General features: G+C 38.5%; 1 protein-coding gene across 3 annotated transcripts in view; it reads left to right on the forward strand.

Moving 5' to 3' along the window:
- Positions 1-20,007, forward strand: part of LOC109882321 (sorting nexin-17) — an 84,680-nt gene extending 64,673 nt beyond the window's left edge. For all 3 annotated transcript variants that reach the window (XM_031800451.1, XM_031800450.1, XM_031800452.1), the window contains 5 exons: positions 15,249-15,389; positions 15,503-15,580; positions 15,669-15,743; positions 15,890-15,931; positions 16,164-20,007. In XM_031800451.1, the coding sequence (XP_031656311.1) occupies positions 15,249-15,389; positions 15,503-15,580; positions 15,669-15,743; positions 15,890-15,931; positions 16,164-16,283 (456 nt within the window). In that variant the 3' untranslated portion in view covers positions 16,284-20,007. The remainder of the gene's footprint in view (positions 1-15,248; positions 15,390-15,502; positions 15,581-15,668; positions 15,744-15,889; positions 15,932-16,163) is intronic.
- Positions 20,008-20,346: the final 339 nt, after the last annotated feature.

Below are 20,346 nucleotides of genomic sequence, written 5' to 3' on the forward strand. Positions count from 1 at the left end.
AAAGACCTCTGTAACCTCTATAAAGACCTCTGTAACCTCTATAAAGACCTCTGTAATCTCTATAAAGACCTCTGTAACCTCTATAAAGACCTCTGTAACCTCTATAAAGACCTCTCTAACATCTATAAAGACCTCTATAACCTCTATAAAGACCTCTATAATCTCTCTAACCGCTATAAAGACCTCTATAATCTCTCTAACCTCTATAAAGAACCTCTATAACCTCTATAAAGACCTCTATAACCTCTATAAAGACATCTATAATCTCTGTAACCTCTATAAATACCTCTATAATCTCTATAAAGACCTCTCTAACCTCTATAAAGACCTCTATAATCTCTGTAACCTCTATAAAGACCTCTATAATCTCTGTAACCTCTATAAAGACCTCTATAATCTCTGTAACCTCTATAAAGACCTCTATAATCTCTCTAACCTCTATAAAGACCTCTATAATCTCTCTAACCTCTATAAAGACCTCTATAATCTCTGTAACCTCTATAACGACCTCTATAATCTCTCTAACCTCTATAAAGACCTCTATAATCTCTATAATCTCTATAAAGACCTCTATAATCTCTATAAAGACCTCTTAAATCTCTATAAAGACCTCTCTAACCTCTATAAAGACCTCTCTAACCTCTATAATCTCTCTAACCTCTATAAAGACCTCTCTAACCTCTATAAAGACCTTTCTAACCTCTATAAAGACCTCTATAAATACCTCTATAATCTCTCAAACCTCTATAAAGACCACTAACCACTATAAAAACCTCTCTAACCTCTATAACGACCTCTATAATCTCTGTAACCTCTATAAAGACCTCTGTAATCTCTATAAAGACCTCTATAATCTCTCTAACCTCTATAAAGACCTCTATAATCTCTCTAACCTCTATAAAGACCTCTGTAATCTCTAACCTCTATAAAGACCACTATAATCTCTCTAACCTCTATAAAGACCTCTGTAACCTCTATAAAGACCTCTGTAACATCTGTAAAGACCTCTGTAACCTCTATAAAGACCTCTGTAACCTCTATAACGACCTCTATAATCTCTCTAACCTATATAAATACCTCTATAATCTCTCTAACCTCTATAAAGACCTCTGTAACCTCTATAAAGACCTCTGTAATCTCTCTAACCTCTATAAAGACCTCTATAATCTCTCTAACCTCTATAAAGACCTCTGTAACCTCTATAAAGACCTCTCTAACCTCTATAAAGACCTCTATAATCTCTATAAAGACCTCTGTAACCTCTACAACGACCTCTGTAACCTCTATAAAGACCTCTGTAACCTCTATAAAGCCCTCTGTAACCTCTATAAAGACCTCTGTAACCTCTATAAAGACCTCTGTAACCTCTATAAAGACCTCTATAATCTCTCTAACCTCTATAAAGACCTCTGTAACCTCTATAAAGACCTCTCTAACCTCTATAAAGACCTCTATAATCTATGTAACCTCTATAAAGACCTCTATAACCTCTATAAAGACCTCTGTAACCTCTATAAAGACCTCTGTAACCTCTATAAAGACCTCTGTAATCTCTATAAAGACTTCTGTAACCTCTATAAAGACCTCTCTAACCTCTATAAAGACCTCTATAATCTCTCTAACCTCTATAAAGACCTCTATAATCTCTCTAACCTCTATAAAGACCTCTATAATCTCTATAAAGACCTCTATAATCTCTGTAACCTCTATAAAGACCTCTATAATCTCTCTAACCTCTATAAAGACCTCTCTAACCTCTATAACGACCTCTATAATCTCTGTAACCTCTATAAAGACCTCTGTAATCTCTATAAAGACCTCTATAATCTCTCTAACCTCTATAAAGACCTCTATAATCTCTCGAACCTCTATAAAGAACTCTGTAATCTCTCTAACCTCTATAAAGACCTCTATAATCTCTCTAACCTCTATAAAGACCTCTGTAACCTCTATAAAGACCTCTCTAACCTCTATAAAGACCTCTATAATCTCTCTAACCTCTATAAAGACCTCTATAATCTCTCTAACCTCTATAAAGACCTATATAACCTCTATAAAGACCTCTATAACTTCTATAAAGACCTCATGTCTCTGTAACCTCTATAAATACCTCTATAATCTCTATAAAGACCTCTGTAACCTCTATAAAGACCTCTATAATCTCTCTAACCTCTATAAATACCTCTATAATCTCTATAAAGACCTCTGTAACCTCTATAAAGACCTCTCTAACCTCTATAAAGACCTCTATAATCCCTCTAACCTCTATAAAGACCTCTATAATCTCTCTAACCTCTATAAAGACCTCTATAATCTCTCTAACCTCTATAAAGACCTCTGTAACCTCTATAAAGACCTCTCTAACCTCTATAAAGACCTCTATAATCTTTGTAACATCTATAAAGACCTCTATAACCTCTATAAAGACCTCTGTAACCTCTATAAAGACCTCTGTAATCTCTATAAAGACCTCTGTAACCTCTATAAAGACCTCTCTAACCTCTATAAAGACCTCTCTAACCTCTATAAAGACCTCTATAATCTCTCTAACCGCTATAAAGACCTCTATAATCTCTCTAACCTCTATAAAGACCTCTATAACCTCTATAAAGACCTCTATAATCTCTGTAACCTCTATAAATACCTCTATAAAGAACTCTATAATCTCTCTAACCTCTATAAATACCTCTATAATCTCTATAAAGACCTCTATAATCTCTGTAACCTCTATAAAGACCTCTATAATCTCTGTAACCTCTATAAAGACCTCTATAATCTCTGTAACCTCTATAAAGACCTCTATAATCTCTCTAACCTCTATAAAGACCTCTATATGCCAGATTGGAGATGATCTGTCTCATTACACTTTGTTATGCCAGATTGGAGATGATCTCATTATGAAGAAATGCCAGATTGGAGAGATGATCTGTCTCATTTGAAGAAATGCCAGGTTGGAGATGATCTGTCTCATTATGAAGAAATGCCAGATTGGAGATGATCTGTCTCATTATGAAGAATGCCAGATTGGAGATGATCTGTCTCATTATGAAGAAATGCCAGGTTGGAGATGATCTGTCTCATTTATGAAGAAATGCCAGATTGGAGAGGATCTGTCTCATTATGAAGAATGCCAGATTGGAGATGATCTGTCTCATTATGAAGAAATGCAGATTGGAGATGATCTGTCTCATTATGAAGAAATGCCAGATTGGAGATGATCTGTCTCATTATGAAGAAATGCCAGGTGGAGATGATCTGCCTCATTTTATTGAAGAAGCCAGATTGAGATGATGCTGTTCTCATTATGAAGAAATGCCAGGTTGGAGATGATCTGTTCTCTATGAAGAAATGCCAGATGGAGATGATCTGTCTCATTATGAAGAAATGCCAGATTGGAGATGATCTGTCTCATTAGAAGAAATGCCAGGTTGGAGATGATCTGTCTCATTATGAAGAAATGCCAGGTGGAGATGATCTGTCTCATTATGAAGAATGCCAGATTGGAGATGATCTGTCTCATTATGAAGAAATGCCAGATTGGAGATGATCTGTCTCATTATGAAGAATGCCAGGTTTGGAGATGATCTGTCTCATTATGAAGAAATGCCAGATTGGAGATGATCTGTTCTCATTATGAAGAAATGCCAGATTGGAGATGATCTGTCTCTATGAAGAAATGCCAGGTTGGAGATGATCTGTCTCATTATGAAGAATGCAGATTGGAGATGATCTGTCTCATTATGAAGAAATGCCAGATTGGAGATGATTGTCTCATTATGAAGAAATGCCAGATTGGAGATGATCTGTCTCATTATGAAGAAATGCCAGATTGGAGATGATCTGTCTCATTATGAAGAAATGCCAGGTTTGGAGATGATCTGTCTCATTATGAAGAAATGCCAGGTTGGAGATGATCTGTTCTCATTATGAGAAATGCCAGATGGAGATGATCTGTCTCATTATGAAGAAATGCCAGATTGGAGATGATCTGTCTCATTATGAAGAAATGCCAGATTGGAGATGATCTGTCTCATTATGAAGAATGCCAGATTGGAGATGATCTGTCTCATTATGAAGAAATGCCAGGTTGGAGATGATCTGTCTCTTATGAAGAATGCCAGATGGAGATGATCTGTCTCATATGAAGAAATGCCAGATTTGGAGATGATCTCATTATGAAGAAATGCCAGATTGGAGATGATCTCATTATGAAGAATGCCAGTTGGAGATGATCTGTCTCATTATGAAGAAATGCCAGATTGGAGATGATCTGTCTCATTATGAGAAATGCCAGTTGATTGGAGATGATCTGTCTCATTATGAAGAAATGCCAGGTTGGAGATGATCTGTCTCATTATGAAGAAATGCCAGATTGGAGATGATCTGCTCATTATGAAGAAATGCCAGATTGGAGATGATCTGTCTCATTATGAAGAAATGCCAGATTGGAGATGATCTGTCTCATTATGAAGAAATGCCAGGTTGGAGATGATCTGTCTCATTATGAAGAAACCAGGTTGGAGATGATCTGTCTCATTATGAAGAAAATGCCAGTTGGAGATGATCTGTCTCATATGAAGAAATGCCAGTTGGAGATGATCTGTCTCATTATGAAGAAATGCCAGATTGGAGATGATTTGTCTCATTATGAAGAAATGCCAGATTGGGAGATGATCTGTCTCATTATGAAGAAATGCCAGATTGGAGATGATCTGTCTCATTATTGAGAAATGCAGGTTGGAGATGATCTGTCTCATTATGAAGAAATGCCAGGATTGGAGATGATCTGTTCATTATGAAGAAATGCCAGATTGGAGATGATCTGTCTCATTATGAGAAATGCCAGGTTGGAGATGATCTGTCTCATTATGAAGAAATGCCAGGTTGGAGATGATCTGTCTCATTATGAAGAAATGCCAGATGGAGATGATCTGTCTCATTATGAAGAAATGCAGATTGGAGATGATCTGTCTCATTATGAAGAAATGCCAGATTGGAGATGATCTGTCTCATTATGAGAAATGCCAGATGGAGATGATCTGTCTCTTATGAAGAAATGCCAGGTTGAGATGATCTGTCTCATTATGAAGAAATGCCAGATTGGAGATGATCTGTCTCATTATGAAGAAATGCCAGATTGGAGATGATCTGTCTCATTATGAAGAATGCCAGATTGGAGATGATCTGTCTCATTATGAAGAAATGCCAGGTTGGAGATGATCTGTCTCATTATGAAGAATGCCAGTTGGAGATGATCTGTCTCATTATGAAGAAATGCCAGGTTGGAGATGATCTGTCTCATTATGAAGAAATGACAGATTGGAGATGATCTGTCTCATTATGAAGAAATGCCAGTTGGAGATGATCTGTCTCATTATGAAGAAATGCCAGATTGGAGATGATCTGTCTATTATGAAGAAATGCCAGATTGGAGATGATCTGTCTCATTATGAAGAAATGCCAGGTTGGAGATGATCTGTCTCATTATGAAGAAATGCCAGATTGGAGATGATCTGTCTCATTATGAAGAAATGCCAGATTGGAGATGATCTGTCTCATTATGAAGAAATGCCAGTTGGAGATGATCTGTCTCATTATGAAGAAATGCCAGGTTGGAGATGATCTGTCTCATTATGAAGAAATGCCAGATTGGAGATGATCAGTCTCATTATGAAGAAATGCCAGATTGGAGATGATCTGTCTCATTATGAAGAAATGCCAGATTGGAGATGATCTGTCTCATTATGAAGAATGCCAGATGGAGAGATCTGTCTCATTATGAAGAAATGCCAGATTGGAGATGATCTGTCTCATTATGAAGAAATGCCAGGTTGGAGATGGTCTCATTATGAAGAAATGCCAGTTGGAGATGATCAGTCTCATTATGAAGAAATGCCAGGTTGGAGATGATCTGTCTCATTATGAAGAAATGCCAGGTTGGAGATGAATCTGTCTCATTATGAAGAAATGCCAATTGGAGATGATCTGTCTCATTATGAAGAAATGCCAGATTGGAGATGATCTGTCTCATTATGAAGAAATGCCAGGTTGGAGATGATCTGTCTCATTATGAAAATGCCAGATTGGAGATGATCTGTCTCATTATGAAGAAATGCCAGATTGGAGATGATCTGTCTCATTATGAAGAAATGCCAGATTGGAGATGATCTGTCTCATTATGAAGATGCCAGATTGGAGATGATCTGTCTCATTATGAAGAAATGCCAGGTTGGAGATGATCTGTCTCATTATGAAGAAATGCCAGATTGGAGATGATCTGTCTCATTATGAAGAAATGCCAGGTTGATGATCAGTCTCATTATGAAGAAATGCCAGATTGGAGATGATCTGTCTCATTATGAAGAAATGCCAGATTGGAGATGATCTGTCTCATTATGAAGAAATGCCAGATTGGAGATGATCTGTCTCATTATGAAGAAGAAATGCCAGATTGGAGATGATCTGTCTCATTATGAAGAAAATGCCAGATTGGAGATGATCTGTCTCATTATGAAGAAATGCCAGATTGGAGATGATCTGTCTCATTATGAAGAAATGCCAGATTGGAGATGATCTGTCTCATTATGAAGAAATGCAGGTTGGAGATGATCTGTCTCATTATGAAGAAATGCCAGATTGGAGATGATCTGTCTCATTATGAAGAAATGCCAGATTGGAGATGATCTGTCTCATTATGAAGAAATGCCAGGTTGGAGATGATCTGTCATTATGAAGAAATGCCAGATTGGAGATGATCTGTCTCATTATGAAGAAATGCCGTTGGAGATGATCTGTCTCATTATGAAGAAATGCCAGGTTGGAGATTCTCTGTCTCATTATGAAGAAATGCCAGATTGGAGATGATCTGTCTCATTATGAAGAAATGCCAGATTGGAGATGATCTGTCTCATTATGAAGAAATGCCAGATTGGAGATGATCTGTCTCATTATGAAGAAATGCCAGATTGGAGATGATCTGTCTCATTATGAAGAAATGCCAGATTGGAGATGATCTGTCTCATTATGAAGAAATGCCAGATTGGAGATGATCTGTCTCATTATGAAGAAATGCCAGATTGGAGATGATCTGTCTCATTATGAAGAAATGCCAGATTGGATGATCTGTCTCATTATGAAGAAATGCCAGATTGGAGATGATCTGTCTCATTATGAAGAAATGCCAGTTGGAGATGATCTGTCTCATTATGAAGAAATGCCAGATTGGAGATGATCTGTCTCATTATGAAGAAATGCCAGGTTGGAGATGATCTGTCTCATTATGAAGAAATGCCAGATTGGAGATGATCTGTCTCATTATGAAGAAATGCCAGATTGGAGATGATCTGTCTCATTATGAAGAAATGCCAGATTGGAGATGATCTGTCTCATTATGAAGAAATGCCAGGTTGGAGATGATCTGTCTCATTATGAAGAAATGCCAGGTTGGAGATGATCTGTCTCATTATGAAGAAATGCCAGATTGGAGATGATCTGTCTCATTATGAAGAAATGCCAGGTTGGAGATGATCTGTCTCATTATGAAGAAATGCCAGATTGGAGATGATCTGTCTCATTATGAAGAAATGCCAGGTTGGAGGATCAGTCTCATTATGAAGAAATGCCCGTTGGAGAATCAGTCTCATTATGAAGAAATGCCAGGTTGGAGAGATCAGTCTCATTATGAAGAAATGCCAGATTGGAGAGAATCAGCCTTTGAAGAAATGCCAGGTTGGAGATGATCAGTCTCATTATGAAGAAATGCCAGTTGGAGATGATCAGCCTCATTATGAAGAAATGCCAGGTTGGAGATGATCTGTCTCGTTATGAAGAAATGCCAGATTGGAGAGATCAGTCTCATTATGAAGAAATGCCAGGTTGGAGATGATCTGTCTCATTATGAAGAATGCAGTTGGAGAGAATCAGTCTCATTATGAAGAAATGCCAGGTTGGAGATGAATCAGTCTCATATGAAGAAATGCCAGGTTGGAGAGAATCAGTCTCATTATGAAGAAATGCAGGTTGGAGAGAATCAGTCTCATTATGAAGAAATGCCAGGTTGGAGATGATCTCTCTAACCTCAATAAAGACCTCTATAAAGACCTCTATAATCTCTCTAACCTCTATAAAGACCTCTATAACCTCTAATCTCTATAAAGACCTCTATAATCTCTCTAACCTCTATAAAGACCTCTGTAATCTCTCTAACCTCTATAAAGACCTCTATAATCTCTGTAACCTCTATAAAGTCCTCTGTAACCTCTATAAAGACCTCTGTAACCTCTATAAAGACCTCTCTAACCTCTATAAAGACCTCTATAATCTCTCTAACCTCTATAAAAGAACCTCTATATAATCTCTCTAACCTCTATAAAGACCTCTATAACCTCTATAAAGACCTCTATAATCTCTGTAACCTCTATAAATACCTCTATAATCTCTATAAAGACCTCTGTAACCTCTATAAAGACCTCTATAATCTCTCTAACCTCTATAAATACCTCTATAATCTCTATAAAGACCTCTGTAACCTCTATGAAGACCTCTCTAACCTCTATAAAGACCTCTATAATCTCTGTAACCTCTATAAAGACCTCTATAATCTCTGTAACCTCTATAAAGACCTCTATAATCTCTGTAACCTCTATAAAGACCTCTATAATCTCTCTATCCTCTATAAAGACCTCTATAACCTCTATAAAGACCTCTATAATCTCTAACCTCTATAAAGACCTCTATAATCTCTCTAACCTCTATAAAGACCTCTATAATCTCTATAATCTCTATAAAGACCTCTATAATCTCTATAAGACCTCTATAATCTCTATAAAGACCTCTATAACCTCTATAAAGACCTCTCTAACCTCTATAAAGACCTCTCTAACCTCTATAAAGACCTCTCTAACCTCTATAAAGACCTCTATAATCTCTCTAACCTCTATAAAGACCTCTCTAACCTCTATAAAGACCTCTCTAACCTCTATAAAGACCTCTATAACCTCTATAAAGACCTATATAATCTCTCTAACCTCTATAAAGACCTCTAACCTCTATAAAGACCTCTATAATCTCTGTAACCTCTATGAAGACCTCTATAAAGACCTCTATAATCTCTCTAACCTATATAAAGACCTCTATAATCTCTATAACCTCTATAAAGACCTCTATAATCTCTCTAACCTCTATAAAGACCTCTAACCTCTATAAAGACCTCTCTAACCTCTATAACGACCTCTATAAAGACCTCTGTAATCTCTATAAAGACCTATATAATCTCTCTAACCTCTATAAAGACCTCTATAATCTCTCTAACCTCTATAAAGACCTCTGTAATCTCTCTAACCTCTATAAAGACCACTATAATCTCTCTAACCTCTATAAAGACCTCTGTAACCTCTATAAAGACCTCTCTAACCTCTATAAAGACCTCTATAATCTCTCTAACCTCTATAAAGACCTCTATAATCTCTCTAACCTCTATAAAGACCTCTATAACCTCTATAAAGACCTCTATAATCTCTGTAACCTCTATAAATACCTCTATAATCTCTATAAAGACCTCTGTAACTTCTATAAAGACCTCTATAATCTCTCTAACCTCTATAAATACCTCTATAATCTCTATAAAGACCTCTGTAACCTCTATAAAGACCTCTCTAACCTCTATAAAGACCTCTATAATCCCTGTAACCTCTATAAAGACCTATATAATCTCTGTAACCTCTATAAAGACCTCTATAATCTCTGTAACCTCTATAAAGACCTATATAACCTCTCTAACCTCTATAAAGACCTATATAACCTCTATAAAGACCTCTATAATCTCTATAATCTCTATAAAGACCTCTATAATCTCTATAAAGACCTCTCTAACCTCTATAAAGACCTCTCTAACCTCTATAAAGACCTCTATAATCTCTCTAACCTCTATAAAGACCTCTCTAACCTCTATAACGACCTCTATAATCTCTCTAACCTCTATAAAGACCTCTCTAACCTCTATAAATACCTCTATAATCTCTCTAACCTCTATAAAGACCTCTATAATCTCTCTAACCTCTATAAAGACCTCTGTAATCTCTCTAACCTCTATAAAGACCTCTATAATCTCTCTAACCTCTATAAAGACCTCTGTAACCTCTATAAAGACCTCTCTAACCTCTATAAAGACCTCTGTAACCTCTATAAAGACCTCTGTAACCTCTATAAAGACCTCTGTAACCTCTATAAAGACCTCTGTAACCTCTATAAAGACCTCTGTAACCTCTATAAAGACCTCTGTAACCTCTATAAAGACCTCTCTAACCTCTATAAAGACCTCTATAATCTCTCGAACCTCTATAAAGACCTCTATAATCTCTCTAACCTCTATAAAGACCTCTGTAACCTCTATAAAGACCTCTGTAACCTCTATCAAGACCTCTGCAATCTCTATAAAGACCTCTGTAACCTCTATAAAGACCTCTGTAACCTCTATAAAGACCTCTGTAACCTCTATAAAGACCTCTCTAACCTCTATAAAGACCTCTATAATCTCTCGAACCTCTATAAAGACCTCTATAATCTCTCTAACCTCTATAAAGACCTATGTAACCTCTTTAAAGACCTCTCTAACCTCTATAAAGACCTCTATAACCTCTATAAAGACCACTCTACCTCTATAAAGACCTCTATAATCTCTCTAACCTCTATAAAGACCTCTATAAAGACCTCTATAATCTCTCTAACCTCTATAAATACCTCTATAATCTCTATAAAGACCTCTGTAACCTCTATAAAGACCTCTATAATCTCTGTAACCTCTATAAAGACCTCTATAATCTCTGTAACCTCTATAAAGACCTCTATAATCTCTGTAACCTCTATAAAGACCTCTACAATCTCTGTAACCTCTATAAAGACCTCTATAATCTCTGTAACCTCTATAAAGACCTCTATAATCTCTATAAAGACCTCTATAATCTCTCTAACCTCTATAAAGACATCTATAACCTCTATAAAGACCTCTATAATCTCTCTAACCTCTATAAAGACCTCTGTAATCTCTCTAACCTCAATAAAGACCTCTATAAAGACCTCTGTAATCTCTCTAACCTCTATAAAGACCTCTGTAATCTCTCTAACCTCAATAAAGACCTCTATAAAGACCTCTATAATCTCTCTAACCTCTATAATCTCTCTAACCTCTATAAAGACCTCTATAACCTCTAATCTCTATAAAGACCTCTATAATCTCTCTAACCTCTATAAAGACCTCTGTAATCTCTCTAACCTCTATAAAGACCTCTATAATCTCTGTAACCTCTATAAAGTCCTCTGTAACCTCTATAAAGACCTCTGTAACCTCTATAAAGACCTCTCTAACCTCTATAAAGACCTCTATAATCTCTCTAACCTCTATAAAGACCTCTATAATCTCTCTAACCTCTATAAAGACCTCTATAACCTCTATAAAGACCTCTATAATCTCTGTAACCTCTATAATCTCTATAAAGACCTCTGTAACCTCTATAAAGACCTCTATAATCTCTCTAACCTCTATAAATACCTCTATAATCTCTATAAAGACCTCTGTAACCTCTATAAAGACCTCTCTAACCTCTATAAAGACCTCTATAATCTCTGTAACCTCTATAAAGACCTCTATAATCTCTGTAACCTCTATAAAGACCTCTATAATCTCTGTAACCTCTATAAAGACCTCTATAATCTCTCTATCCTCTATAAAGACCTCTATAACCTCTATAAAGACCTCTATAATCTCTGTAACCTCTATAAAGACCTCTATAATCTCTCTAACCTCTATAAAGACCTCTATAATCTCTATAAAGACCTCTATAATCTCTATAAAGACCTCTATAATCTCTATAAAGACCTCTCTAACCTCTATAAAGACCTCTCTAAGCTCTATAAAGACCTCTCTAACCTCTATAAAGACCTCTCTAACCTCTATAAAGACCTCTATAATCTCTCTAACCTCTATAAAGACCTCTCTAACCTCTATAAAGACCTCTCTAACCTCTATAAAGACCTCTATAACCTCTATAAAGACCTATATAATCTCTCTAACCTCTATAAAGACCTCTAACCTCTATAAAGACCTCTATAATCTCTGTAACCTCTATGAAGACCTCTATAAAGACCTCTATAATCTCTCTAACCTATATAAAGACCTCTCTAATCTCTCTAACCTCTATAAAGACCTCTGTAATCTCTCTAACCTCTATAAAGACCTCTATAATCTCTCTAACCTCTATAAAGACCTCTTTAACCTCTATAAAGACCTCTCTAACCTCTATAAAGACCTCTATAATCTCTATAAAGACCTCTGTAACCTCTACAACGACCTCTGTAACCTCTATAAAGACCTCTGTAACCTCTATAAAGCCCTCTGTAACCTCTATAAAGACCTCTGTAACCTCTATAAAGACCTCTGTAACCTCTATAAAGACCTCTCTAACCTCTATAAAGACCTCTCTAACCTCTATAAAGACCTCTATAATCTCTCTAACCTCTATAAAGACCTCTCTAACCTCTATAAAGACCTCTCTAACCTCTATAAAGACCTCTATAACCTCTATAAAGACCTATATAATCTCTCTAACCTCTATAAAGACCTCTAACCTCTATAAAGACCTCTATAATCTCTGTAACCTCTATGAAGACCTCTATAAAGACCTCTATAATCTCTCTAACCTATATAAAGACCTCTCTAATCTCTCTAACCTCTATAAAGACCTCTGTAATCTCTCTAACCTCTATAAAGACCTCTATAATCTCTCTAACCTCTATAAAGACCTCTTTAACCTCTATAAAGACCTCTCTAACCTCTATAAAGACCTCTATAATCTCTATAAAGACCTCTGTAACCTCTACAACGACCTCTGTAACCTCTATAAAGACCTCTGTAACCTCTATAAAGCCCTCTGTAACCTCTATAAAGACCTCTGTAACCTCTATAAAGACCTCTGTAACCTCTATAAAGACCTCTCTAACCTCTATAAAGACCTCTATAATCTCTCTAACCTCTATAAAGACCTCTATAATCTCTCTAACCTCTATAAAGACCTCTGTAACCTCTATAAAGACCTCTCTAACCTCTATAAAGACCTCTATAATCTCTGTAACCTCTATAAAGACCTCTATAACCTCTATAAAGACCTCTGTAACCTCTATAAAGACCTCTGTAACCTCTATAAAGACCTCTGTAATCTCTATAAAGACCTCTGTAACCTCTATAAAGACCTCTCTAACCTATAAAGACCTCTATAATCTCTTTAACCTCTATAAAGACCTCTATAATCTCTCTAACCTCTATAAAGACCTCTATAACCTCTATAAAGACCTCTATAATCTCTGTAACCTCTATAAAGACCTCTATAATCTCTGTAACCTCTATAAAGACCTCTATAATCTCTCTAACCTCTATAAAGACCTCTATAATCTCTGTAACCTCTATAAAGACCTCTATAACCTCTATAATCTCTATAAAGACCTCTATAATCTCTCTAACCTCTATAAAGACCTCTGTAACCTCTATAAAGACTATAATCTCTCTAACCTCTATAAAGACCTCTGTAATCTCTCTAACCTCAATAAAGACCTCTATAATCTCTGTAATCTCTCTAACCTCTATAAAGACCTCTATAATCTCTGTAACCTCTATAAAGACCTCCTTAAGGTTCCAAACTGCTCATCGTTAGATCCATGGGTTTCCATGGCCGAACAGCCGCACACAAGCTTAACATCTTGAAGTGGTGTAAATAGTGATGGAGTGATGAATCACGCTTTTCACCATCTGGCAGCCCGACGGACAAATCTGGGTTTGGCGGATGCCAGGAGAACGCTACCTGGCCCAATGCATAGTGCCAACTGTAAAGTTTAGTGGAGGAGGAATAATGGTCTGGGGCTGTTTCATTGGTTTGGGCCCCTTAGTTCCAGTGAAGGGAAATCTTAATGCTACAGCATACAATGACATTCTAGATGATTCTGTGCTTCCAACTTTGTGGCAACAGTTCGGGGAAGGCCCTTTCCTGTTTCAGCATGACAATGCCCTCTGTGCACAAAGCGAGGTCCATACAGAAATAGTTTGTTGAGATCGGTGTGGAAGAACTTGACTGGCCTGCTCAGAGCCCTGACCTCAACCCCATCGAACACCTTTGGGATGAATTGGAACGCCTAATCATCCAACAACAGTGCCCGGCCTCACTAATGCTCTTGTGGCTGAATGGCATCCAGTTGGTAACAGGGAACTTAGTTCTGTCCCACCCCCCCACTACATGGACCAGTAGTTAACGGTTCTACTAAACTCGCCCTCAGGGATCCTAGTCATATTTAATGAGTGTTCCTCTCCAATCAAACTATTTCCAAACATCCTAATGCATCAGATGTACATTACTAGGAGAAGCATCTGAAAAACACATCTCAACTTAGAATAGAATCTCTTGTTCCATCTCATTACCCAGGGAGCTTGAGGATGAAGTGGAAACAGACTGTTTTTCCAGGAGGAGACTCCTATACACAGTAGGGCTAGTGAGCTAGCACAATGATGAAACGGTGTATATCTGTCCCAAATGACCCACTGCAGAGCCCTTAAGTAAAGACTGTACACTAATGGGAGACGAGTCCCGAGTCCTATGGGAGACGAGTCCCGAGTCCTATGGGAGACGAGTCCCGAGTCCTATGGGAGAAGAGTCCTATGGGAGAAGAGTCCTATGGGAGAAGAGTCCTATGGGAGACGAGTCCTATGGGAGACGAGTCCCGAGTCCTATGGGAGACGAGTCCCGAGTCCTGTGTAGTAGTGCACTACTTTTGACCCGAGTCCTGTGTAGTAGTGCACTACTTTTGACCCGAGTCCTATGTAGTAGTGCACTACTTTTGACCCGAGTCCTATGTAGTAGTGCACTACTTTTGACCCGAGTCCTGTGTAGTAGTGCACTACTTTTGACCCGAGTCCTGTATAGTAGTGCACTACTTTTGACCCGAGTCCTGTGTAGTAGTGCACTACTTTTGACCCGAGTCCTATGTAGTAGTGCACTACTTTTGACCCGAGTCCTATGCTCACAGCATCTGACTGTACCTTCAATCAGGGAAGCTTCACCCTCTGTCATTTAGCTAACATTACATTCTCTGTAGTGTAGGCATTCATTAGCTGCACAGACTGCTTGAGTTGGGATGATGATGATGATGATGATGACGACGATGGTGGTGGTGTCCAACCATAGTGACCCTGTCTCCTTTCCCAACCGCAGCAGGTCCCGGTAGTGAACGGCTCCTCCTCCCCAACCCCGGGCCCCTGCTCCTCAGCCAAGTGTGAGGTGAAGTTGGAGCTGGCCTTCGAGTATCTGATGAGCAAAGATCGTCTCCAGTGGGTCACCATCACCAGCCCACAGGTCAGAGGTTAGGGTTTAGAGGTCAGGTCAATATGGAGTCACCCAAGAGGTAGGAGTTTAACCTCTGCTGCTAATGAATGAAATATCTAGAGTTGGTGTGTGTGTGTTTTCAGGCAATCATGATGAGCATCTGTCTTCAGTCGATGGTTGATGAGCTGATGGTGAAGAAGTCAGGAGGAAGCATCAAGAAGGTGCGTGTTTGGTCTTTGGTGATTGGACAGATCCACCTTACCTTGTCTGCCGTGTTCTGACTTCCTGTATTCATTATGTCTTGTTCAGATGCTAAGGAAACGTCACAATGGCCCCTTGCATCGGTCTGAAAGTCAGCAAGCTGTGAAATCCCCCCCTCTACTGGTGAGAACGGGGACTGCACAGGTCTATGATATATGCCACTGATTACCGTACACCCCCGGAGAGAACACGTTTAGACATTTCTTTTTTTATGGAAAGATCTTCTACTTGATGTTTCACCTTATTTGTGACCTTCCTCTCCCCTGCAGGACTCTCCTGACCCAAACCGAGACCAGATTGTCAAACTCTCAGTGAGTAATGCTTCTGCTTTGATCTCCCAAATGTCAAGTCCACAGAATTACATAGAGAATCACAATTAACAGTAAATCATCTGATCTCTATGGTTGAGTCTCTGTTTTAGGTGGCTGGGGGTCGATATGAGTCTCTGTTTTAGGTGGCTGGGGGTCGATATGGAAATGTGTAAGTGACTGTTGCTCTAACACGATGTCTCTGTTTCTCTCTCTCTCTCTCTCTCTCTCTCAGACTAAGCTGAGCTCTGTGTCTCTCAGAGGGATCAGCGCCTCCAACTCAGCCAATGACATCAGCGGCAACGATTTCCATGGCAACTATGCCTTCGAGGGGATCGGGGATGATGACCTGTAATATTCACCCCTTCCCCACCTCCACCTGTCGAACGCAATCTGCAAAGATTTCCAAGCTGAGCCGAGCGGATTGTCTGATTCTGTAAGATTGTAGCCCTTCCTGGGAGTCTGCTGCCTGCCTTAAGATCAGTCTTGTCGTATCAGCTTCACAAAGACTGCCATCTGTCTTATGTGTTTCAGGTACAGAATGACTGACTACCCACTGCCCTCCTGTTTTACAATCCTATGTTTATTGAATTGTTTTATTTCTGCCTTTTCTATACCAGACATTCAACTTAATAAAATATCAAGAACAAATAGAACTAAAATTACAGTCTGAAGTCTAATCCACGGGGGTCATGCTGTGAAACACTCAATTGACGTTGAAATGACTAAAACCAAGTGGAAGCTGTGTATCAGTGATAATGGACCTACGTCTATAGTCTCTACACTCTGTCCAGCTTGATAAGTCATTTATAGTCTCTTCACTCTGTCCAGCTAGCTGACGGTCATCTATAGTCTCTTCACTCTGTCCAGCTAGCTGACGGTCATCTATAGTCTCTTCACTCTGTCCAGCTAGCTGACAGTCATCTATAGTCTCTTCACTCTGTCCAGCTAGCTGACGGTCATCTATAGTCTCTTCACTCTGTCCAGCTAGCTGACAGTCATCTATAGTCTCTTCACTCTGTCCAGCTAGCTGACAGTCATCTATAGTCTATTCACTCTGTCCAGCTAGCTGACAGTCATCTATAGTCTCTTCACTCTGTCCAGCTAGCTGACAGTCATCTATAGTCTCTTCACTCTGTCCAGCTAGCTGACAGTCATCTATAGTCTCTTCACTCTGTCCAGCTAGATAAGTAATCTATAGTCTCTTCACTCTGTCCAGCTAGCTGACAGTCATAGAAATGAATGCTGGACAGGGATCATAGTAAATTCCAGAAATCCATGCTTGTAACATCAGTAGCTACAGTAGACTATGCTTCAGAGGGAGGGGCAGGTAGCCTACAAACACACTGGCAAAGATGTTCAGCTGGCAGGCACAGACAGACACTGGAATGACTTCCTGAGTGATAAAGTGAGGGCTTTGCATTGGTGCTTTGTTGCGTTTTTTTTTTTTTTGTGGGAATGAAAAATACCCAGAATGTAAAAGAGCGTTATCAACCAGTTCCCATGCTTTTAGAAGAACGGTTCTGTTCTGGAACAGTATTGATCACTTCCATTCTCGGTTCTGGTTCTGTTCCTCCGAAAATGTAGTTATTTTTCTGTTCTGTTCCCTGAACCAGTTCCAACCCCTGGTCTTCATATATGACTTTCTACCATAGAGCGTCCTGACATTCCTTCATTCTACCATAGAGCGTCCTGACATTCCTTCATTCTACCATAGAGCGTCCTGACATTCCTTCATTCTACCATAGTCCTGACATTCCTTCATTCTACCATAGTCCTGACATTCCTTCATTCTACCATAGAGCGTCCTGACATTCCTTCATTCTACCATAGAGCGTCCTGACATTCCTTCATTCTATCCTTAGAGCGTCCTGACATTCCTTCATTCTATCCTTAGAGCGTCCTGACATTCCTTCATTCTACCATAGAGCGTCCTGACATTCCTTCATTCTACCATAGAGCGTCCTGACATTCCTTCATTCTACCATAGAGCATCCTGACATTCCTTCATTCTACCATAGAGCGTCCTGACATTCCTTCATTCTACCATAGAGCGTCCTGACATTCCTTCATTCTACCATAGAGCGTCCTGACATTCCTTCATTCTACCATAGAGCGTCCTGACATTCCTTCATTCTACCATAGAGCGTCCTGACATTCCTTCATTCTACCATAGAGCGTCCTGACATTCCTTCATTCTACCATAGAGCGTCCTGACATTCCTTCATTCTACCATAGAGCGTCCTGACATTCCTTCATTCTACCATAGAGCGTCCTGACATTCCTTCATTCTACCATAGAGCGTCTTGACATTCCTTCATTCTACCATAGAGCGTCCTGACATTCCTTCATTCTACCATAGAGCGTCCTGACATTCCTTCATTCTACCATAGAGCGTCCTGACATTTCTTCATTCTACCATAGAGCGTCCTGACATTCCTTCATTCTACCATAGAGCGTCCTGACATTCCTTCATTCTACCATAGAGCGTCCTGACATTCCTTCATTCTACCATAGAGCGTCCTGACATTCCTTCATTCTACCATAGAGCGTCCTGACATTCCTTCATTCTACCATAGAGCGTCCTGACATTCCTTCATTCTACCATAGAGCGTCCTGACATTCCTTCATTCTAAAAGGGGCCTTGTGTCTTTGTCTTCATCGGTGTCTTTTCTTTTAGCCTGTAATTCTGTCACATCAGAAATCCAAGGTACGTTGTCAATTCTAGCTCTTGAAATGGGTTACTTATCCGTGGAATGTAAGTGTTAATGTTGCCAATATGCCAAAATGTTTTCCCCAATAACTTCCTTTGTAGGGTGTTATTGATCTTCCCCATTTCATAACAGTGCTGTTTTAATGATGATTAGTATGAGTTTTAATGTGAATCTCCAAGTACAAGTTTCAGACTTGTTTAATATTGCCAGAAAGATGATTGGAACATTTCCACTTCTGGTCCACCAACCAAGTGTCAGCCTTAGCTAATGCGACCTCACCAGCTAGAATCTTGCAGGAGGAGATGTGGTTTGATTTGGTCAGCTGAACTGCTTGCACTTCCTGAACCCAGAATTTTGCACAGTATTACAGATGGAGATGGATATTTATTAAGTAATGTGGAGCATGAAAAACAATGGTCTGCTTCCTAAATGGCACCCTATTCCCTATTTAGTACACTACTTTAGACCAGGGCCTATAGGGGTAGTGCACTACTTTAGACCAGGGCCTATAGGGGTAGTGCATTACTTTAGACCAGGGCACATTATATAACCCTATTCCCTATATAGTGCACTACTTTAGACCAGGGTATTATATAACCCTATTCCCTATATAGTGCACTACTTTAGACCAGGGTATTATATAACCCTATTCCCTATATAGTGCACTACTTTAGACCAGGGTATTATATAACCCTATTCCCTATATAGTGCACTACTTTAGACCAGGGTATTATATAACCCTATTCCCTATATAGTGCACTACTTTAGACCAGGGTATTATATAACTCTATTCCCTATATAGTGCACTACTTTAGACCAGGGCACATTATATAACCCTATTCCCTATATAGTGCACTACTTTAGACCAGGGCACATTATATAACCCTATTCCCTATATAGTGCACTACATAGGGAATAGGGTACCATGGAATATTTCCAAAGGGTTCTGAAAATCCATCATTTCTTGTTCTCCCCCCCCCCTCACCAATTTGTTTTGTGGTTCTTCATAAATGCCAAAATTATAGTTTACTAAAGCATTTTGCACAACAAACGTTTATTTTATTGTTTTAAAGCCATGGTATAAAGTGACTGATAGATGTACATGTAAGTCAAATATTCTGAACGTTGTAGTAACATCTGAATAGTCAATAGTTTGTCATCAAAAACAGATCAAATGTAAATCAATTGTTTACAGAATGATTTTTTTTAAATAATTTTTTTAGTTGTAATGAAAAGTGTATTAAAATACCATGTCCGATTTTGATTATTGATTGTGTTAGTTTAGCAAACAAAGTTTTGGGGGTTTGTGTAACATTTTTCTTGAATAAACAATGAGGCAATCATCTCAAGAGTTGCTTAATTTGATAATGGACATGTTTAATCGGTGATCTCATGTTCCAAGGACACAGATGAAAGGCTGTATGGAAAAATTCATTTACACCATTTTGTTAAATTGGATTCCACAGGAGTTTATTCAAAAACATTCCCATTTTGTTAAATTGGATTCCACAGGAGTTTATTCAAAAACATTCCCATTTTGTTAAATTGGATTCCACAGGAGTTTATTCAAAAACATTCCCATTTTGTTAAATTGGATTCCACAGGAGTTTATTCAAAAACATTCCCATTTTGTTAAATTGGATTCCACAGGAGTTTATTCAAAAACATTCCCATTTTGTTAAATTGGATTCCACAGGAGTTTAT

Source organism: Oncorhynchus kisutch, linkage group LG21, assembly GCF_002021735.2.
Source record: "Oncorhynchus kisutch isolate 150728-3 linkage group LG21, Okis_V2, whole genome shotgun sequence".
NCBI classification, from domain to species: Eukaryota; Metazoa; Chordata; class Actinopteri; order Salmoniformes; family Salmonidae; genus Oncorhynchus; species Oncorhynchus kisutch.